This window comes from Sabethes cyaneus, chromosome 2 (genome assembly GCF_943734655.1).
Source record: "Sabethes cyaneus chromosome 2, idSabCyanKW18_F2, whole genome shotgun sequence".
In the NCBI taxonomy this organism is placed as follows: domain Eukaryota; kingdom Metazoa; phylum Arthropoda; class Insecta; order Diptera; family Culicidae; genus Sabethes; species Sabethes cyaneus.
The window spans coordinates 9,459,839-9,483,581 of record NC_071354.1 but is presented as its reverse complement, the minus strand read 5'-3'; the positions used below and the strand labels follow the sequence as shown (position 1 = coordinate 9,483,581).

The following is a 23,743-nucleotide window of genomic DNA, read 5'->3' as shown; positions in this document are numbered from 1 at the left end:
GGGTGATCGGCTAGACTGCTGCAACTATCGTGGTATTACGCTGGTAAACGCCGCCTACAAGGTACTCTCCCAGATCCTGTTACGCCGGTTGTCACCGATATCACAAGGTTTCGTAGGGAATTATCAGGCGGCATCACATCACATCTTTATTGATTTCAAAACAGCATACGATACAGTCGATCGAGACAAGCTAGGGCAGATAATGCATGAACACGGTTTCCCGGACAAACTGACGCGACCGATCAGTGCCACATTGGATCGAGTGATGTGTTTCGTACGCATCTCTGGGACACTCTCGAGTCCCTTCGAGACGCGACGAGGGTTGAGGCAAGGTGACGGTCTATCCTGCATGCTGTTCAACATCGCTCTTGAGGGGGTGATCCGACGAGCGGGCATCGAAACGAGGCACGATTTTTACCAAGAGTAGCCAACTTATAGGCTTTGTAGATGACATAGCCAGGAACTTTGTGTCGGCGGAGGCAATCTACGTCAGACTGAAAACGGAGTCTAGGAGAATTGGGCTAAAAATAAATGCGTCGAAGACCAAATACATGAAAGGAAGAGGCTCAAAGGGAACAAACGCGCGTCTCCCGCGGACGGTAACCGTAGACGGCGACGAACTAGAAGTGGTAGAGGGGTTCGTGTATTTGGGATCGCTAGTGACCGCGGACAACAACACTAGGAGCCGTACACGTCGTAAAGATGCCGGACGGCAGTGCGACGAAAATAGTCCTCTTCAACAACCCCACCAGGAACAGGCGGGCCAAACGTGCACGATGGCTGGACCTGGTCGAAAGCGATTTGCGACTTTTGAAACGACTAGGAAATTGGCGACGAGTGGCCCAAGACCGAGATGAATGGAGACGAGTGCTTGAAACAGCACGAGCCACCCCGGCTCTATGCTGAAGAAGAAGAAGAAGAAGAAGAAGAAGAAGCGTATGTCCTACGTGAGGAAGCGTCACGGTTTTAAGTCAATAAAGAACTACCGGTCTAATAAGGGTTTTGTACATTGTCAGCTTCGTACGACGGCATACGCTTCTTGATCGTAGCGTTTTGTGAAGGGCAAAATAGGTCCGATTTCCGGCTAGACTGGGCCGGTGGGTCTCCTTACTAGTGTTCACCAGCGGTCCCGAAAACAACAACTCTTCCACCACTTTTAGCTCGTCGCCGTCAACAGTGACCCGTGGCCGTGGAAAGCACGTGTTTGTTTTCTTTGAGTCTCTTCATTTCGACGCATTTTTTAGCCCAATGTTCCTAGGCTCTGTATTCAGTCTCCGCCGTTGCAAAGCTCCTGACTATGATATGAAAGTCATCTGCAAAGCCTAGGCGTTGGCTACCCTTGCTGAAAATCGTACCTTTCGTATTGATGCTCCCCGCGATGCGCACGGAACACATCACTCGATCCAATGTAGCTCTGATGCTGATCAGTCGCGTTAATTTATCCGGAAAACCGTGGTCATGCCTTATCTTCCACAGCTGGTCGAGTTTACCGGGATGGTATGCGGGCATTCGGATATGGAGGCGAAATAAATTGAAATAAAGATGATAAAACTAAGCTTAAATATTCCATTTAATATCCTAAACATTTGATGGCAATCGAAAAAAAAAAACATTATTTTTATCATATTATACAAGCGAGCCGAAATTAATATCATTTTATTAATTGTTGTTAGTTTTCAAGGTTTTCAATTCAGTCCAGTTTTGAAAGCTTTCGCCTCACTGTGCAATGTGTCAGTGAATGCGCTTTTAGTCCCGGAGCCCGGTTATGTTTACTCGAGAGAAAGTCAATGAGTATAAATTTCATGGTGAGAAAGCAAAACTTTTAGTGCTTTTAGTTTTATTTTTGCAATTGTTATTTTCACACCAATTTTATTGATGTAATGTAAGTCACAACAATAAGCAATAACTTAGGTTTGAAATTCATTGAAATACATGTAATGAAAAGATTACATTGTTGATGATAATTCAAGTTCGGAACAAACAGTAGGTAATACAATACCAAAGATATAAGTTTTTTCCTCACCTTATTTGTTGCTCTCATTGGGTAAACAAAGCATACAAACTTCAAGAACTTGAGTGGTTGCCCTTGCCGGCGTGAGACGTGGGAGTAGTGACTTGAACAGTTTTAGATTTTAGTTTGAACGAAGTTGGTGATATTTTCCATCAATTCTCATCGTTCCCATGTAAAGAAAGCAAACGAAAAACGTCTGCTTCTCTCGTTATTGACCGTGTCTCAATGTGATGCGAATAGTTCGAAATTACAAGGTTTGTTTATACTGTTTGTCGCAGCGCAGCTGCGCTGTCGCTTACCACAGCACTACATTTTAACTGCGGCATTTCTTGTGATCAAAAACAGTCATGCTACATAAAAGAAAATGTCATGTGACATTTGACATTATTTTCTGTCACACTTAGATAGAATTTGAGTTTTTCGGACTATCGACAGACTGTCGTGCTTTTCAGTAAAGTATTCGGTTCATTCGATCATGGGATCGAAATCGGAGAAAAAGCGAACCTTTCGGACCATTCTAACGGAAGTTACCACTGTCGAAAACGGTTTCGTATGCTGTCGAATTGATACGCGCGTAAAGTGTGATTATAAACAGAAGCAGGTTCGTCTCGATTGCGGAAACTTCATCCGCCATGTTCGGGTGGAACACGGGGTTCTGGCGAAGCAGGTAGGATTACTGCCGCCAGAAGATTGTCCCGAGGAAAAGAAAAGAAAAGTCGTACGAAAGGTTTCCGTAGCCATCGACCGGCTCGCGGTTACGGAAGCGATCGTTAAGCTTGTCACGATTCACCATCTGCCGCCGTGCGCCGTCGAGTGGGAGGGAATGCGAACTCTGTTGAATCCGATCTCGAAAGCACTCGGCATTTCGCTGGACCGATTCACTGCCCAAAGCTACGTGGATCTGGTGGCAAATGCCGTGAGGGAAATTATAACAACGGAAGTTAAATGTCGTTTAATAAGTGTTAAAATCGATTCTGCCTGCCGGCAGAGTAAACAAATTCTGGCCATCAATAGCCAATTTGCTGTCAACGGAGAAATTGTGGTTCGATCGCTTGGTAAGTCGAGAATTTTTAAAATTGTTTATTACCGGTTTGACAAAAACTTCTAATCATTATAGGTATAATTGAACTTAAAGAAAAGCAGACGGCAAAACAGCTCAAAACGGAAATAATAAGAATTTTGGACAACTACAATATATCGGTGGAACAAGTATTTTCAGTAACTTATGACAATGGTGTAAACCAGCTACAGCAACCGTCACAACCAATCGATGCTACTGAAGTATCCGATAATGATGACGCGACGGAAGAGGCGGCTGCCACTCTTACCCTGGATGGATTGAAGCACGAACTAGGCAAATCCATTGATCTGGTTAGATGTGCGGTGCACATCATGCAGCCCGCAGTAACGGAGGTAGTTGACTATTCCGATCGAGAAATAGGAGACATCACGCTGGTTGCGAAGAACTGCAGGAAACCGATCTATGAAACGGTCTTCGATCAGGTGACACTGCCGCCGCTTCACAGCAAAACAAGTTGGGGTAGTGTTTTCCTGGTGTTGGAGCACTTTTGCAAAAACGAACAATTCTTTAAAAACCTTGGATCTCAATACAGTGAATTGGGTAATCGAAACGAATTATCTAATTTTGTAAAATAATAAAAATTGATTTTATTTACAGACTTGTCTGGACATTGGGACTATATTAAGGATTATGTGGCAGCCTTTACACCTGTATATAATTGTGTCAAAAATATGCAGGGAAAGCACGTTTCGCTGGCGGATTTTAACTTGCGGTGGATACACACAATATTTGAAGTCGGCAAGCTTGGTAGTACAAATCGTTTTGCGCTGGACTTATCCGCTTCCCTCAATAGACGCCTAGCGTCGTTGAAAAACAGTATGGCCTATAATTGTGCACTTTTCGTGGACCCGCGAGTACACTACTATAAATCTACCCTGTTTGATGCACAAGAGAAGGATAAGATCAAGAAATACATCGCGGCTACATGGGAGAAATTTTCCCAGCTTCAGTCGGAACCTGCCGCAAAGGTCATAAAGACGGAACAGGGAGTCGAACAGGACGAGATGGATTTGATGATTAGCAAAATGTTTGGAGGGTCAAATGCAGGAATTTCCAAAGAAGTACCGTTATTTGAGAAGCAATTGAATACTCTCGATGTGGAACAACGTAAAACTACTGCCGTCGATCTATGGGACCACTGGATGGGGCGCAAAGGGTCGCATCCCGAGCTGCACGCTCTTGCTTCGATTTTTCTTGCCGTTCCATCAAACCAAGTTGCCGTCGAACGAGCATACGGTGCATTGGACCTGGTTTTGTCCGACATGCGTACTGAGTGGTCCGATGGGACACTGCACAATATTCTGATTGTTAAGTCGAACCGACAGCTACTGGACAGGGCACTAAAGATGGCCGAGCCTCAGTTATTAGCATTGGACGACCATTGATTTAGTTTTAGAAACGACTTTTAAAGACACGTGAAAAATACTATTCCCTAATACATACCTACATATACCTACCTAATATTTTTATCAATAAGCTTTACGGTGACAATCCTACAAAACCGAAAGTGGTCCCCCTAAGCAGTGGCAGTTTGCATTTCGGTGGGGACCATTAGGGTCATTCAAGTGAAACCTAATTTGTCACAGCTGGTCACCTGCTTCTTCAACATCGAACACTAATTCATTTTTACTTACCATGGACCATTTACGGTACCATCACCGTGCAAACCTCACAAATTTCACGACTCGAGAAAATCAATTTCGACCGATACGCGCCAGAAATAATGTCTTCTCATCCGAAATATTAAATGTGACTGTGATAGGGGTATGAGCTGCTGCAGCAGCACGCGTCAACACTCATTACGGGTTTGTTTACAAACTCATACCTTGCCATGCAGTCGAAGCGAATCGTTCCCGTCGCCTACTATTAATCCTATAAATGCATGCAGCCCACGGTTGACCGCCAATTGCTGAACGCTTGAAGCGATGGTCAATTTGGTACGAGCAATGTGGCGACCCACCAGTGCATCGAAGAGGGCCATGCGAATAGTGTTCGTTCTTCTGCTAGCGTTCACTGCAGCAGCATTCGGTAGAAACGTGAAGGTAAACGGCTCTTCTAGTCTTCTAGTACTAAAACGAAAGAAAATAATTGAACTTGTTTCTCTTTTTTTAGGATGTCAATCGTAACTGTCCAACCGTAAAACTCCACTAGTGTAAGAACTATTTAGGAAAAAATATATGTAGGTTTTTACGAAACTTTTATGAGCAAAGCGGTAAAATAACTTCCGCCGACGGTTATTATCCAGTGTATTGCTAAGTTTTCATCGACCGCCGTTGTAGATATCATTGGATGATCACTGTAGAGTAAAAAATAGAAAATAGTGAAGAGGAAAATAAATCCTTCTAGGACCTACTTAGTGCAATTGAAATTGAAATTAATGATTTGCAATAAAATCAATCGTAGATTATTGTATCTATGTGACTAGAAATTCACTTCCCACACCCAAAGGCACGCTACTTTGAATCAAAGCTTGTAGTTCACACTATCAGATACATGACTCAAACGGGTGAACGCCAGCCGACTCTCCATTGTTGTCACAATCCAAAAGAAATACTCAATATTCCGGTGATCAACGACGACGGGTCGACCCTCGACAGCATTCCAAATATTCCCATCTTGACACATTTCGTTCACAATATTCATGGTGTCAAGAGACTTTCAAAATCCCAGTCCAACCAAATGCGATCCTCTTATTGATGCGTGTTCACTTCCAAGTGATCCACAAAATAAAGTCGCTACTGATTTTTTACCAAAACGCACGTGGACTTCAAATTAAACTCGACTAGTTTATTACTGCTGTGGTAGATTCGGACCTGGAAATGATTATCTTTAACGGAACGGTAGCTTGACGAGACGAGAATATCCACTCGCTCCGGATTCAGATCTGATCACAATCAGCAGAAAATTGCGCTGCGAAGCCATTGTGAACAATCTCTTTTCAAGGATCATCAGTGAGACCAATCTTTCTTTAATTTTAATGTATTCATTTTGTCCAGTGGTTAAAGGATAAGGTTTTATACTTTAGGAGTATCAATGAACATGTGACTCAGCTGCTTCGTCATTTGAACCCTGCCAAATCTTCTACTCTGAGAATCTGAGCGCATTTTCAAGATGCGCTGCCAGGCAACCGACTTGTATAGTTCTAGTACCATAGAGCCGGGATGGTTCTTACTGTATCAACAATTCCTCGTTACTGTACTCGGTCCTGGGCCAATTACTTGTGCGTCTCGACACACGCTTCAACCTGGTCGAGCCATCTAGTACGTTCAGCCTCTCAATTCTCGATTCTTGAAGAGAACAAACTTTACTATACAGTCGTCCGACATCCTTGCGACGTGGCCGACCCATCGTAATATCCCAACTGTCTTCAGATGTACGTTGGGAACGTTTTCTTGCATTGCGCAGCTCGAGGCAAATCACAAGTGAACGCAGAATAAACAGATTTAAAAACTGCTTTCGACCGAATTGACTACCGCAACCTTTTACGAAAGTTCCAGTGTCTGGTAGTCTCGCAGCAAATATTGTGTTGGTTTGGCTCATATTTATGTGCTAGAGTCTTGCAAGTTAAGGTGAAATCTGCCCTCTTTGTTTACTAATAAATTTGGTGTTCCTCAAGGAAGCAATAAGGGACTTTTCATCCTATTGTTCAACGACGTAGCCATACTAGCCTGAAGCCTACATACTGAAACCGGAGGCATATTTGATTCGCTGACATATCTCAACGTGCGTCTGTCGACGATTGTCATTGGTTGCAAGATTTACTAGACGTCTATGTGAACTGGGTTTGGTAAATGGTTGGATAATGCGTAAAATAGACCCCATTGTGGTCCCTAGCCTCTTATCTAACAACTCCTACCCCTACCTCCACGTGGTACCAGCCGGAATACGAGCAACCTTAGCGGAGATCGGGTAACCAACCCCGGTGCAAACCAAGGTCGTATACTAACAGGCGAGGAGGCACAGTGTTGTCTCGACACCGAAAGATGGCAGCCCCATCCCGAGACTCGGTAGCGTAAGCCCTAGTACGGCTACCTATCTAAACCTAAAAAACTAACCACAAGAGTCAAGAAATATCTTCTTGGAATATTCGGCATGGACCAAAGCGACGACCAAAGACATGGAATGGAGACTTGGTACCTGGAACTGCAGATCGCTAAACTTCGTTGGTTCGTTGGCGACAGGGTGCTGCTCGATCAGTTAGAACCCCGAAAGTTTGGCATCGTGGCACTGCAGAAGATCTGTCGCAAAGGCGAAAAGGTGTGGAGGATCTGTGGCGGTAAAGCCCAATTTTTCCAGAGTGGTGGAGCGACCAGGCTGGCAAAGGGTGAACATGTGCATTCCATAACCTCTGTTCATTAACTCCTATTCCTACCTCCACGAGGTGCCGGCTGGGGTACGCAACTTCGGTTGTCGTATGCTAACAGGAAAGGGGGCACAGTGACTCCCGCCCACATTAAGATGGCAGCCCCATCAGCGGGATAAGGACCTTAGGTTAACAGCCTACTGTACCAGAACGCACAAAAAGTTACCAAAAATGAAAGAAGAAATCTCTCCGGATTATTAGCAACGACCTTTAGCATGAAAACACGGACACGAATCGGAACATGGAATATACTGACCCTTGCCCAGCAGGGCAAGCTGGCTCAACTTGCAAGGGAAGCTAGCCGCCTGAAGCTTGAAATCCTGGGGCTGAGCGAGGTCCGCTGGCCGGGTACTGGCGAACACAGGACATCATCCGGGCAAGTCTTGCTCTACTCTGGCATACGAGGTGAAAATGCTACTCGAGAAAGAGGAATTGGATTCCTACCGAGCCCAGGGGCACATGCGGCCCTGGTGAACTGGGAACCGATAAATGAGCGAATAATCGTTGCCAGATTCAGAACACAGGTTAGGAACCTTACGGCAATCCAGTGCTATGCGCCAACAGATGCTGCCGACCTGCAGGAGAAAGAGAGTTTTTACAGCCAGCTGAACAGCGTGCCGCTACGACGTCCGCCGATTGAAGTATCCTGAGGTGAAAAGGGCCTTTGTCGAACAACTTGAATCTCGAGCCTCGGAGCTGCCACCTGGTGGAACCGTCGAAGAGCAATGGACCGGCATCAAGAACGCCTTCATCACGACCAGTGATGAAACCCTCGGCAAAGCGCGCAGCGGGTGGAGGGAGTGGATTTCGGATAAAACTTGGAGGAAGATCGACGAGCGGAGAGAGGCGAAAGTCGGCATTGAGCGAGCGCAGACCAGATCGACTAAGACAGCTGCCCGTCAACGATACGCCGAACTGGAGAGGGCTGTTAAACGTGGTTGTAGGCAGGACAAGAGAGCCTGGACTAACTCCCTAGCCGAACAAGGAGAAACCGCCGCCGCCAATGGTGATATCCGTTTGTTGTACGATATTTCTCGCCGCCTTAGTGGTGCCAGGATGAATACAAAAATGCCGCTAAAGGGCAGAGCTGGTCAGCTATTGAATGACCGTATAGATCAGCTTAAGCGATGGGCTGAACATTTTGAACAACTTCCGAGTTTCAAATGTCAGAGACCAACAAAATCAGCGTATGACGCCTACAGTTCGTCGAATTAATCGCGTCAACTCGTTGGATGAAATTGCAGCAGCCATCATGAGTATGACATCCAATAGAGCGCCAGGGATAGACTGTATTTCAGCCGACATGCTCTAAGCTGACCCATCTTTGTCAGCCCAGATGATGCATCAGCTTTTCAGCAATATATGAGAAACCGCAACTTTTCCGGTGGACTGGATGCAGGGCATATTGGTCAAAGTCCCTAAGAAAGGAGACTTAACTGAATGCGGTAACTGGCGTGGCATCACGTTGCTCTGCATTACTCTCAAAGTACTCTGTAAGGTAATCCTCAACCGGATCCAGGAGAAGATCGACGCTACTCTCCGGCGGCAGCAAGCTGGATTCCGTGCTGGCCGATCATGTGTAGACCATATCACAACGCTCCGCATTATATTGGAGCAGATCAACGAATTCCAGGACTCTCTTCTGCTGGTGTTCGTTGACTTCGAAAAGGCGTTCGACCGACTCAATCACGAAAACAACTGGGGCGCACTTAGGCGTAGCGGAGTTCCAGATAAGCTAGTCCATCTCATCGAGGCTCAGTACGAGGCGTTCTCGTGCAAGGTTTTGCACGACGGCGTCTTGTTCGACCCTATAAGGGCAAGCGTGACAGCTGCAGGGCTGCATTTTATCACCGCTTCTGTTTCTCATCGTTATGGATGAGATATTAGTTGGAGCAATTGACAGTAGACCAAATCGAGGATTGCCTTGGAATCCTCTAACGATGGAGCAGCTAAATGACCTCGACCTAGCCGACGACATTGTCTTGCTCGCACAACGCCGAAACGATATGCAGAGCAAGTTAGATGACCTCTCCGAGAGCTCCCAGGCCTCACAATTAATAGCAAAAACTAAGTCTATGGTAGTGAACACTGACAATTCCACCAACTTCACAGTAGCGGGACAACAAGTTGAGCAGGTAGACGCATTTCAATATCTTGGTAGCCAAACAACGCCCGATGGTGGTACCAAGACTGATATAGCCACACGGATCAGGAAGGCCAGGGGTGCCTTTGCAGGCCTGCGAAACATTTGACGCTCAAACCAGATCACTCTACGTACGAAAACCCGAATCTTTAATTCAAACGTTAAATCCGTACTGCTGTATGCCTGCGAAACGTGGTGCGTCTCAGCGGAGACAACGCAAAAACTTCAGGTATTCATTAACCGGTGCCTGCGATACATCATTCGTGGCCTGATAACTGGATATCCAATGAGGAACTCCATCGTCGGTGTCATCAACGGCCGATAGCCACAGAAATTTGTGAACGTAGGTGGAAGTGGATCGGACACACCTTCACGAGAACCTGTCCTGGCGATAACCATAAATGATAAAATGAAAAAAGAGACACTAGGAAAAAAGTTCCACTTTTCGCCCTTTTGGACTAGTGTGCAATGGAACCGTATTCGAAAATCGATCGGATGAGTGAGCAGTATATCGCTTTGAAACAACGTTAACACGTTGGTGAAACCTTTACCAATACGGAAGACGAATCCTAGAGTTCTGGATGCTTTGTGCACAATATAAGATATGTGCCATCTAAATCTAAACGATAACTGACTGTCCAAGATAACGCCGAGATTCTTCACCTGCTCGACACGTTGGATGTCAGTACCATCGAGCTTGTAGGCCAAAATCATAGGTTGGCGAAAGAAATAATGGAGCATTTTTCAAGATTCACCATCCATAACAGTGTCAAGCTCTCGTTGAAGGTGAATCTTCAGGTCATCGGCGTAGGATAAATGAGGGCCCGTAAGAACGTGGTTGACATCATTGAAGTACAGCTGGACGATTGACGTTCCCAAATGACTGTCTTGTGGGATTCCAGACGAGGTCGAAAACGCATTAAATTGAAAACTTTTATCCGTCATCCGTTCCCCCTTATCCCCACTCTAGAGCTTCCAATAAAATAAATTTTGTCAAAGACTTGCTTTTTATTCCGTCCATCTGCGCCTGTGGTGCATTTGTCAAACTGTCTAACTGAACTATGCAAAATGTTGTTTTACAAACTCATAGATTCATTGATCTTCGTTATCGGAGTTTTGTCGAGGTGGAATTTGAGGACAATCTTAAAACCGATTGTTTAACCCTCGCTTACAACTTCTATTTTCGCTTGATCACATTATCCGATTACTGAACTGCGTCCGATTTATCGAATTAATACACCTTCCATCTTATAGACTTGAATAATTCCTTTTCCATTCTCACTTAAGGTGAAGGTCGTCAGAGTCCAGTTGCTTTTTTAATAATTCCAGTGCTTGTTGCCACTATCGTTTTGTTGAGAATAGAGTTGCTCGTAGTAGGAAATAATCTGCTATGAACAATTATGAAACGTAGAATCGCGTGTCTATTTTTTCTGTTGAACGAGATCCGACCGTAATTCTATCACATAAAATGTTGTTTACGGTGAATTTTATCAGTGAATTTTATAAGTATATTATCGATACTCTACAACCTTTAATTTAATAGCGAAAATAATCGGTCAATTTCATGCTCAAATGTTTACGTTGGAATCACTCCATATATAGGGTAAAGAACTAGTTTTAAGCAGTCTAAGCGGGTCACTGATTGTTTTACCTTATTACAAGCAATGGGTTGACTAAGTGGGGGATATCAGCATACCAATCTTCTTGCTATCTTTAGTTCTTCAAGCTGTTACCATTGGAAGACACTATTGTTGAGCTAAACTTTTGATTTTTCGCTTTAAAAGTTGGAGCGGCGGAATTAATTTTGAACACACCGAACCCGCAAGGTGCTTTTTTAAGCAATCCTGAAATCTGAATTTTTTTACGTCCCGTTAAAAAATCCCTCGAACTTTTCCCACTATTCAGTAAGTTCGCGTTCCTATCCGCGACCTACTAATCGGCATCTGATGCGTAATCGGCATAGCGTATCGGCATAGATGTGTAAAATGCCATCTGTCTAAATTGTTTATGGGGGAATACCATTGGCGTAGTTAGAGGGGGTGCCTGGGGTACCAGGCCCCCTCCAGAATTCTGCAGGCCCCCTCCAGAAATGTTGCTCATTGGAAATGGAAACCAGGAAAAAACCCAGTGTATATGTTCCCGCTGTGTAGATATTTTCTTTTAGTAACCACTCCGGCTCATGCTGTTTCAAGCGTTCGTCTCCATTCAACTACATCTTGGGCCACTCGTCGCAAATTTCCCAGTCACAGAAGCCGCAAATCACTTTCGACCTGGTCGAGCCATCTTGCACGTTGAGCGTCCCTGTTCCCTGTTCCTGATGCTGGTGCAGATGTTAAAGAGAACTGTTTTCGTCACACTGTAGCCTACTGACCTTCGCCAGATGACGATGGCAATCTCTCCATACAGTGCTTCTAGTTCGTCGCCATCAACAGTTACCGTCCGCGAGAGGCACGTGTTTGTTTCCTTTGACTATTTGGTCTTGGCCGCATTTACGTTTAGAACACTCGTTCTAGATTCCGATTTCGTCGGATCACCCCTTCAAGTGCGATGTTGAATAGCAAGCAAAATAAGCCGTCACCTTGTCCCAACTTTCGCCGCGTCTCAAAGTAACTCGAAAGTATCCCCGAGATGCACACGAAATACAACACTCTCTCCAATGTAGCTCTGCTCAGTTGCGTCAGTTTATTCGGAAAACCGTGTTCGTGCATTATCTGCCATAGCTGGTCTCGATCGACTGTATCGTATGTTGCTTTCAAATCAATAACGATGTGATGCGCAGACAGGTTGTACTCCCTATATTTCTGGTAATTGCGCGGACCCTCATCAAGCCCGTCTGGTATTTCCCTACAAAACCTTGTGCTTTCGGTGACAGCCAGAGTAACAAGATCATAATCAAAGATTTTTTGGAAGGCACCCCCTAGGCCCCCTCCAGGAAAATTTCCTAGCTACGCCAATGGGGAATACACTCACCGCACCGTTCGGCAAACGGTATTCGTCGTCTCTTTTATTCTCTGGTGTTCTTATGGGAAACTGCGAGTTTGACGTCTCACTCACTGTTCATAAGGATGGTGGGAAAACAAAAGAGGTAAACATATAGCAGTACAAACGATCCGACTCAGAACAGTGTTGTCAAAGCAAATAACATTGAAACACATCGTTGCTTTATTAAATCATTGAGAAAATCTTCGAAAACTATTGAAAAAGCTGTCTTTTGTGTTGTTTTTAATAAAGAAAAATTAATTATGAACATACATTTCTCTTGAAAGTATTGAACCACGTTTTCACCATAGGAGGTTTCAGTTAATTTCAAACTTAAAATTCTTATTTTTAGAACCGAAACAGTGTCTTGGCAACACGATAGTTCATCAGTTGTGCTGCAGCTGCTGCTACTGGTGAACAGGTTCCGTCAATTCAGAATTTGTTTTCAGTTTTGTTAGAAAATAATAAAACTTTCGGCTAGTGACAAAGCCTTAGATCAGCGGTTCCCAAATGGGGGTTCGCGAACCCCTAGGGGTTCGCCAAAACTTTAGTTCGCTACAGAATAGTATAGGGAAATCCGTCAGGGGGTACGCGAACCAAAAAAAGGTTGGGAACCGCTGCCTTAGATAATAGAAAAAACCTGATTTAATCCACCTATTGGTGAAAGGAACCTTTGTTATACGGTCTTACTTGCTATTTGAGATAGAAATCGACACGTCTCCGGAACATAATTCATTTATTAGTTAACGTTGCATTGTGCGTTGCTTTACATAAAAATTTTGGAAATTGAATAAGTTTACAAAATTTGAACAAACTAGTAGCACTTACAAATTTTGATAGTTCTTTTTCTCATGAAATTGCTGAGTAAGTTGTTACTAATTCTAATACTAATTGTTGTGGGTAAGTGCAAGTAAAAGTAAGTTGTAAGAAGAAATATTATTCTTTAACATATACATTGCGTAGTAAAGGTCTAGTTTATAGGTTTTTGAACTATGCATAACTATGCATCAACAAGGTTTTCTTGAAAAAATTTCATCAATTTTTATTAACCTTCGGTTACTTACGCTGTTGTATTCTGAATAACATGTGTAGGTTTTTGAATACCATATTAACCAATCGGTGTTTAACTAACGTATATTCTTCAAAAAAATGTTCAGCAAAATGTCTGAATTATTCAATGCAATAATACTTTAAATTGTTAGGAAAATAGATCAGCATAAACCGAGAGCACAGAAACGAAGCAAGCAGCATGTAAGGTGCACGGTGTACCGCTATTGGCCCCAAACTGGAATTTTTTCACGTTACTTCATATGGAAAAATGATGTCTGTATGTAGCAAAACTATCAGCAAATGTAAAATGTTTAAAATGTATCCGTCAGTTGGTAGTCGAGTAATTCGGGGTTAAAATCAGAGTATTTTTATAATCAAAGTTCTACAGTTCCTAAACAAGCAAACATAGAGGTATACTATTTTCAGCAAAGTTGTGTATTTTTACTATTTGTATAACTTGATAACACATGAAAAAGTCATACAACAATTACATAAAGAGCTAAAATAGAAAAACTGATTTTACAAATACAGAAACAATAAATAAGATTTCTCTGTCTTCGCTTCCATCTCAGGTTACAGTCTTCAGCAAAATTTCTTGTAATAATAGGCTCTAAAACTTTGCAGAACATATCAATGTGTTATATTGAAACTGAAAAAAAAAAAATTTTTCACTTTTAGGGGGATTAATCCAAATTTAAATTGCACCAGATGATAGAGCATTCAATTTCAAGAAACTCTTCCAAAGGTTCGATAAACTTAAAAACAAGTTTTCCTAGTTAAAACTCTAGTGCGCACGAGTAACTGTGTTGGCGCGAGCGTTCGTGGATTGATATCTTTTGACCGGTAAAACCAATTCTTATGAAATTTTGCATATATATTCGTAGTGTCAAAACCTCTCGTTTGATATTAAAATAATTGAAATTAGGTAAATTATCTTGGTTAAAATCATTATAAATTATTATTAATTTTGGTGTGGTGTATACGATTGCTCATAACTTTCAAATTAAACGTCCAATCCAAAAACCATTCACTAGTGATCTATCCGGCTATATTACCTGCCAAATAAAACTAATAGCGCATAAATCGGTTCGGCCATCTCTGAGAAACAGGCGATCATTTGAACCTTATCAAAAATGGTTTTTTAAGGCTAACTTTTAAACTGCTTGTCCGTTTTCAATAAAACTTGGTAAAAAGTTTAGTAACAGCAAGAGCTTTCGTTTGGTACTAAGATCGTTAAAATTGGTTGCGTAGTTCAGGAGAAACGCGTGTCACGTAGTTTTCACATTTTTGCTTATAACTTTTAAACGAAACGTCGGACCGCAAAGCAATTCAATAGTGATACACTAGACAATAATACCTTTCAAACAAAAGTAAAAGCGATCAAATCGGTTCAGCCATCTTCGAGAAACAGGCGATAGAAAATGAGCTGCACACACACACATACACACATACACACACACACAGACATTGCTCAGTTCGTCGAGCTCTATCGATTGGTATATGTGATTCGGCCCTACGGGCCTCGGATCAATTTCGTGTTTTTCGACCAATTTCTAAACCTTTGTTATATAGTATAACAAAGGTAAAAAGAGACTGAATAATATGGTATGTGACAATTGAGTGCTTGACTTTTAGAGTGGTTGTAATCAGTGCTGAAAAATGTATTGGATTCGTTAGTAGCGAGGTGGCGATTGCCTTCAGCAGCTGAAACGTTTTTGGACAACAATTTTAAATTCATCATATTTCTTGTCGGAAACCCAATAAATTGTGTTTGTGTGAATCAAATGTATGGTTAAGTGATTTGTGAAGATGATCCTATCAAAAGATTTTGAAAATATGAATAAAAAAGTGCATTTTCGGCTCATTTATGTTCAACTGATTAAAATAGGTGACACTGCTTAACTCGTTCCTTACCCTACGTCCGTTCCCTTGATAACGTACAGCAACGACGGTCGTGGATTTGAAGTGAATTTTGCCTATCAATTCAAGTGTACAGTTTGGGCAAAATGATTATAATATCTCTCTAAATAACTGCTCGGGTAGTAAATTAAAGTAGTTTTTTATGCTTCAAGTTAAGTTTCGCGAATGGTGTGACGACTGAAACGGCTGAAAAAAATTAATGAAAAACCGAGGGCGAAAAAGTGAAAATATAGTGATGAATATTAATTGATCACTAATCTCAGTATTTAACATAATTAATGACCGAAAAAGTAATAGAACTTATAGAATTCAATGTTTATTGCTTCGAGTTGCAAGATCTTATTACGGGTAGCAGGGAAGGGAAGGGTAATATCTGATATTTGGTGCCATGCTCACTGCTATAAACGGACTCGGACGACCTTGTCGTTATAGTATTTCCGAAGAAAAACGACGCAAAACATTCCGTGTTGGTAGGTGCAGCAAATGGACATGTTTTTGGGAGGTGCAAGAATGCATCATCACAGTAAGTCATGCAAAACATAATTTTTTTTGCATTTCCGTTTACCACGAGTAATCCCTTGCTTGCGAGTTTTCGCTCAATCAAAAATGGGATGCGCCTATCGGTATGCAACCGCACCTCGTGTAACACGTGGGAATGATTCGAATAACCATGATGGAGATACCCGATATTTTGTTATAGTTTGTATTTTTCTATTAGAGCAGTTAGGAAAACATTAATTTTATTACGACTATTACAGTAGACGAGGAACACAGAAGTTTTTTTTATCACCAAAGAGTGCACTCAAGTGTTGTAATATAAACAGAACAAGTATTGGAATTTGGTGTTGATTATCGGCATGAGAAAAAACGTTGTCGAGCCACGACTATCTACCATTTCGATCGATCGGTATTTGATTGCTGCGAGCAAACGATTGCATAGTGTGGCACTTGCGATCATGCTCATGCATGCAATTAGGAACTGTTATCTGTTACTATTCCAACACGACGGTGTTTTCGTTTTATAACCGATGATTAGTATACTAACCTGTTCAAAATGATGCACATAACTAGTATCTTATTCTTATAGTTTGCCTACTTTTTGACTCGCTTTCGGCAATAGTGCGAATTGAATTTCCTGCCGGGGTGAATCCGCATCCGCAGTCCGCACATTTAGAAGTGTAGTCGAAATGTAGTCCGGAACGTCACATCACAGAACGTCAAGGCACTCGTGTGAATGTGCACATTGAAAATGAGATAACGGTCCGTGTGATTCCAGCTTAAATCAAAAGAGTTAAATCATCGATTCACTGGTGATCTGTGGATGTGGATGGACCCATTTCACTACATCGTACACTAGATAATGGACGATCACCCCAGTAGATCTCTACCGTAGGGTGCATCAAAAATTTATAGTATACATAGAAAGAGTATAGGAAATTAGTGGTCTTTGGACACCTTCAATAAACCCGTGAGTGGTGTTCCACTCGCTCGTCAAACAGCGAATGCATGTTTGATTGGTGATCGATTGTCTCGAATAAAAGATTGGTGTACAATTTCGATTCGTAGTTACTATCTTCTACTATCTCAACATGACGGTAGTGATGCTTTATAAGCGTCTCAGTACTAACTTACGTACTTTGTATGTATATATGTTTGAAACTATTCTATTTTTGATTCACTTACGGCAATTGCGCGAATTAAATTTCCTGCCAAAGTGAGTAGTGATGCACTAATTTCTTCCAAAACGACACTCTTACGCGATTAATTGCGGGGTGCGTTTTATTACTCACAAAAAACAAGCAAACTGTTTCACTCTAATTTATATGTTAGATATAACTTTTTTATATAAAATAAAATTAAATTGTTTGCAGCTTGCTGGCTGCTAGTTGGCGAGTTTGCGAGTTTTCGCTCGATCAAAGGTGCGTTACGCCTACCGATATGCAACCGCTCTCCGAGCCACACGTGCTGAGAATCATTCGAATAACGGTAATGGAGAGACACGATACTTTGTTACAGTTTCTGTTTTTCCATTAGAATAATTAGAAAAACATCAATTTTACTGCGGCCCGCGTGATAGACAATCACCACAGAAGCTTTTTTTAGCACAAAAAAAATTCAGTCAAGTATTATAATATAAATAGAACGCAGAAATTTCATGGTGCCATCGACATGAGTAAAAACGGTGTCGAGTCGAGCGACGAATGCCATTTCGATCGATCGGTAGGTATTTGATTGTTAAGAAACAAATGATTGCGTAGTGTGGCACTTGCGATCATGCATGCAATTAGTAGCTAATACTATTCCAACACGATGGTGATTTTGTTTTTTAACCGATGGTTTCTAACCAGTTCAATTTTATGCATATAACCTGTATCTGAATAGTTAGTCTACTTTTTGACTCGCTTTCGGCAATAGTGAGAATTAAATTTCCTGCCGGGGTGAATGTGACAGTTATTAATGATCTATAAACAGCTTCTGATAACAGTACGAAGTTAAGTAACTGTTATCCATAATTTATGTAGCGCACAGATTATGCATAGTATCTTTTTTCTTTCAAATTTCTATAGAATTCAAAACTCTATAGAAGTAAATACTGTAAAGTTACTAAGTATAGAATAGATTTCTACCTTAAAATGCATAAAAAATTTATAGTATACATAGGACGCATATACGAAATCCTCGAATGGTGTGCCACTCGCTCGCGTTGAACAGCGAATGCATGTTCGATTTGTGATCGATCCGTAATTAGTATCTTTCACTATCTCAACAAGATGCTGGTATTGTTTTACAAGCGCCTGAGCACTAATCTCCTGACTTTGTGTATGTTTAAAACTAGTCTATTTTTGACTCACTTTCGGCAAATTTGCGAATTAAATTTCCTGCCGAAGTGATGCAGGATGCAGTTTGCCTTTAAATCGAAACTCTTACGCGGGTAATTCCGCACCGTATGCATATGATACTGCATGAAAAAAATAACACCAGAGACAAATAATTAAATATTTTTAGTAAGAGTTGACTGTTAGAGTCAATTGGATTGTGGCACTGGCCTGACAATTGTCCTGTACTAGCTGCGAAATAACAACAGAAGATCAAGTTTCGAAAACGGAATGTGAATACCAGAATAGTAGAAGTTCGAAAGGTACCGAACCGGAATGACAAACAACGAAAGGAAGGTGAACAGTAACAGCGGCTCACAAAATCATTTTGCATTGTAATGAATGATGAAATCTACTCGACAAGGTCGTCGAGTCCATTTATGGCAATCAGTATTGCACCGAATATCACCCTTCCTTTTCCTTCTTCAGTGTACCAACATGCTTCCATAGACTCGGGAAATCATTACAAAAAAAAAATAAAATTAGTTCAACTAACCTGCTAGCCGTAATAAGATCTTGCAACTCGAAGCACTAAACATTGGTTCTATTACTTTTTTTGGACATAAATTACACTAAATACTGATTTCTGCCCAAATAAAATTCATCACTATATTTTCACTTTTGCCGTCGATTTTTCCTGAATTGTTTTCGGCCGTTCCATTCGTCACATCACTCGCGAAACTTAACTTGAGGCACAGAAAACTTTAATTTACCACCCGATCAGTTATTTAGTAAGATATTACAATGATTTTGCCCGAACTGTTCGCTTGAATTGATAGAAAAAACTTCACTTCGTTTCGATTGCAATTCCGAATCCACGACCGCCGTTGCTGTAGGTTACCAAGGGAACGGAGGTATATATGGAGTGATGCCAACGTAAACATTTGAGCATGGAATTGAACAATTATTTTCGCTATTAAATTAAGGGGCGTAGAGTGTCGATGATATACTACTAAAATTCACCGTAAACAACATTTTATGTGATAGAATTACTGTCGGATCTAGTTCAACAGCGAAAATAGATACGCGATCCTACGTTTCATAATTGTTCATAACAGATTGTTACCTACTATTAGCAACTCTGTTCTCCTGCTATGGCACGCATAAACAAAACGATAGTGACAACAAGTACTAAAATCAAGCGAGCGGTCGTGGGTTCGAATCTTAGTAGAATCAAGCCATTCGATGTCAAGTGACTTTAGCATGGGTTTATTCTCAGGCCCCTCCATTTACCCTTCCTTCGTGCTGAATTCTATATTTACCCTCTGAAGCCTCTTGACAGTGCAAATGTCCCTCCTATAGTTAAGTGTACTGGTCAGAGGTACGAATAAGTCCTCGCCAGGGACGGCTATAATATGGGATAGTGCTGGCAGCGAGGAATAAGTGGGTAAAGTAGATCAAGCTTTGAAGGAAGGGTAAACCCCAATACACGCAAGCACGCATACAATTTAAAATAAGCATATCGCTCACTCAATAGCGATTATAGCAAAAAGAAATGCAGTGCAGGTTATACAGCAAACACCCGGGCGATATTACAATAGATCAACTATACTGGTCGCAGTAATGAGTCCACACATGGAAAAAAAAAAGTACTAAAATCAGTAAAAAGCAGCTGGACTCTGACGACCTTCACCTTAATAAAATTCAAAGTTTCATATTGTGATATAATTTCATCAGAAACTGTGTTTCACTCATTCATATTTGAATTATTTTTTAATCAACGTGAAACTAATTGATACCATTTCGGTATTAATGGTTGACGTCCGAAGCGGCTCGTGATTTATTGGCGCCACTTCCGATTCCGAGTGCCAAATTTAGCCGTCGCATCCTAATACGATGCAATCACGCTATCGGCTGTTGGATGCAGCCAGTACGCACACGAGTGGTGGTACAATTTTTTTTCGCAATGCTTAAAATAGAGCGATTTTTATAGTCTTCCAATTCCTTTTGAACCTTACAAGGTCTAACGTTGAGCAATCATCTACTTTCGGTGGCGAGAAAAGTATTGCAGTTTAATTATGCTGTATTCATACTATGGTTTTTTCAAAACGTTATGAACTATTAATAGTGTTGTTATTCAATGACCTGTAGTCAACAATAACTCCAAGATTTGAAGTTCGGTAAACCTTTAGTTCTCTGCGGGATTACGATGCAAAAGATTTATGATGGCAAAATATTGGTGAAGGATGTAAGAGTCAACAAGTTACTTTCTGATCGATTCTGCAGAGGACCTTGCTAATTACCTTCAAAACTATTACGAATTCATCCCCAAAACTGCTGCTACGTAAATTGATTCATTCCCCAAAATGCAAGTGTGATTTAACAAAACACTGCAACAGCATTGTCTGTGCATTGATAGCTTCAGCTCATTAGGATCGATTAAAATAAGAACACACAGTAGGCGAGGTGAGTTAACGTTACGTCGGTTATTTTAGTCAGGGAATGCACCAATGCTATACCAATGCACCACCCGATTTTCGCGAAGAAGTGCATTTGAAAGAATCGATAACAAAACCTATTCTCAATTGGTAATCAATGACCGGATGCACCGGATTGTTATTTATCTACAATTACATTCCAAAATAACCCCTACCTCTTTTGTAGGATCAATTTTTCTTCAACTCACCGGCAATGATGCGAATTAAATTTCCTGCCGGTGAGTGATAACGGAACGGTTATAAAATAATATAGCTTTTCAATTTCGATCTCATCGGATCTGATTACACTTGACTTGAGGTTGAGGTTGAGGTTGAGTCGGTCGCGTGATTCTAGTGAATATCTAGTTCGAATTAGATTGAGATGCTAAATAGCTGTTTTCATGGTTTAAAATGCGGTTAATTTTACAAATTTTTCTCGAATTTTATCAAATTTCCTTGTGTTGTGATTTCACTCGTACAGTAAAACGATAATTACCACGTAGCCACGTCGCTTCGCTTAGCAGTAAGAAATTCAAATCTGAAAGTTAAAAACGATCGGTTGAAAATGTCTGTCACACATAAGTGTAAGATTCAGCGCCAGCGTGATTTTTCCCGAAGCCCGTGGGAATAATTTTGATATTCTTGTAATAGGATTAGTCCTATAAAATATTTTTTGAAAGCTAAGTTCCGGATTCTGAAAGGATCACATTTAAATTTTGTTTTCTTTTTTGTTTTTTGTGGCCATATGACCACTGAAAAACATAAGGTAATCGCCAATTTCTTTTCCGTCGAATGCTAACGTTTTTTGATATGCGACATGGCTCATATTACTGTTGCTAATAATGGTCGTTTATAGGTATGGGTTCTGGGTTCCTGTGTGCCCAATATTCCAAACAGAGCATGCCATGACTCTTAATTGCGGCAAACTAATATGATATCGGCAGTCGACAATTTGATCGAGAAAACCAAAATGTTTCAAACAAATTTCAAAAGTTAGATGAAAAACTATGTCGCGGTACGCCAAGGAACATAGTGGTAACTTCGTGATAAAGTGACTTATGACCAAGACCTAATCAGCTTTGGCTCCACCCCCACCACAACTTCAACAAGATCTGCTGGTTTGGTTGGTTTTCGACCACCGTAGTAAATTTGGTGCAGAACTTCTACTGAAATCGGTCATAGTTACATGTCGTACAATATACTGTGTAATAGTTTTGATTCTATTAGAATCTTCAAGTTCCTCTGGCCAAATTAACCACTTAAATTTCAAATCAATACTAATTTTCATTGTTTGACATGCTCAGTCAGACCTTAGACTTCAGATTTTTTACATCCCCTTTATTCCATTGCTTCCGGATTTCTTTGGTAATCACACCAGTCCATTACATTTCCAGTGCATTTCGAATTTCCATCGAGTTCGGGTCTAGCGCAGACCCCAGCAGTAGACGGACCTTAGTTTTCGAAACACGGAAAATGCTGGGATGCATCGGGATCCTGCCAGCCCGACGCTACTGCCCTCTTCACACTACCACCTGTTATATCAAAAGTGACATTGGGACCCACTGTTATTGATGCAGCTTTAAAATGTAAGTTTATGAACTGGCAAGGAACATTTTTGTTGTTTAATAACTACTTAATATAGTTGTTTAATAACGATAGTCGAATAAGCTACTATTAAGCGAAAATGTTGGTTGGGTGATTTTGGGTCACCGAGCGTTATCATTTCTCAAATCGACAGGCAATTTCTGGAGTCCTCGCCGTTGCTCTAATGATATCTTAAATTACTTCAACTCGACTATTAAGGACAAGGACTAGTTTTGAACAAGCAAGATGTTAATTGCACCGCAATGACGGGTATGATATGGGGAAGGCAACTGAGGGAGCGTCCAACATAGCCATCCCAAGCCCCTACTACCTAGCGCCTCCACGTGGCCGTACCCGGAAATGTTCTATTGAGTACCCAAGTGAAAACTCTGGCCGACAAAATGTTTAAATAATGCTCATGGATACCAGAAGAAATAATAAAAATAATAATGGAAGCAGGAGGCACTCATGGAAACTCAAATGATGCAACTCTCTTCCATTCGAAGGACTGCTGGTGAGATTGTTCTATTTTTGCCCATATATACACTCAAGTCGCGAAGGATGCGTTCCGCGTAAATCAAATTCCGAAATTAGCGTAAAAAACCGCGTAAGTTCCGAAATTCGCGTAAAAAACAAACCGCGTAAAAAGCGACTTCAGTGTACTTCGTTTCATCTTAATGGTAAAATCATTCTTGCTATATTTAGTATTGAAGATTATTCACATATTTTATTACATTGCCGCATACTATCATTATAGTAAAAAGGAAGGAGCATCAGGGTATCGAATGAATCGAAGACTGGATGAGGGATGTTGTAACCAGCCCGTCATATAAGGTCGGAGAGGATTTTGACCCGCCGGAGAAACCGGAGGTCTATGGTGGAAGGAGTGTCTTATATTCCCGTTGAATCATGTAGGCGACAATGCTTATAGATTCACCCAACCCCTTTTGGTCCTTCACGAACAGCGTTGACATTAAAGTTGCTGGGTAGTTAAATTCGATTCTGCAGTAATTCTACTTGCATACAATGGGAAGCCCTTGAGGGGATGGTGGCTACCCCCATGCATACTTACATACATACATACATACATACATACACACATACATACATACATACATACATACATACATACATACATACATACATACATACATACATACATACATACATACATACATACATACAAGATGTTAATTCTGCCACAATGACATTCTCTATTATCCTGAACTACACTATCGATCGACATGTCTCAAAAAACCATACCCGTTCACAAGCAGATACCCTGGGTAAACGCGGCGTTACGACGTCTGAAATCCTAG

The 23,743-nt window shown here is 41.4% G+C and overlaps 1 protein-coding gene across 1 annotated transcript; it reads left to right on the top strand.

Annotated features, from left to right (window-relative positions):
• Positions 1-2,127: 2,127 nt before the first annotated feature.
• On the top strand, positions 2,128-4,529 carry LOC128737271 (uncharacterized). Its single transcript, XM_053831875.1, has 3 exons — positions 2,128-3,066; positions 3,129-3,632; positions 3,690-4,529. The coding sequence occupies exons 1-3, from the start codon at positions 2,487-2,489 to the stop codon at positions 4,475-4,477; spliced, it is 1,872 nt and encodes a 623-aa protein (XP_053687850.1). The 5' UTR covers positions 2,128-2,486; the 3' UTR covers positions 4,478-4,529.
• The last annotated feature ends 19,214 nt before the right edge of the window (positions 4,530-23,743 follow it).

What these genes read in the sequence shown, in the direction of transcription:
- LOC128737271 (XM_053831875.1), top strand. Translation starts at nt 2,487, where the DNA reads ATGGGATCGAAATCGGAGAAAAAGCGAACCTTTCGGACCATTCTAACG. An exon ending in AATTGTGGTTCGATCGCTTG is followed by an intron (nt 3,067 to 3,128) that starts GTAAGTCGAGAA and finishes TAATCATTATAG; the next exon opens with GTATAATTGAACTTAAAGAA. An exon ending in ATCTCAATACAGTGAATTGG is followed by an intron (nt 3,633 to 3,689) that starts GTAATCGAAACG and finishes TTTTATTTACAG; the next exon opens with ACTTGTCTGGACATTGGGAC.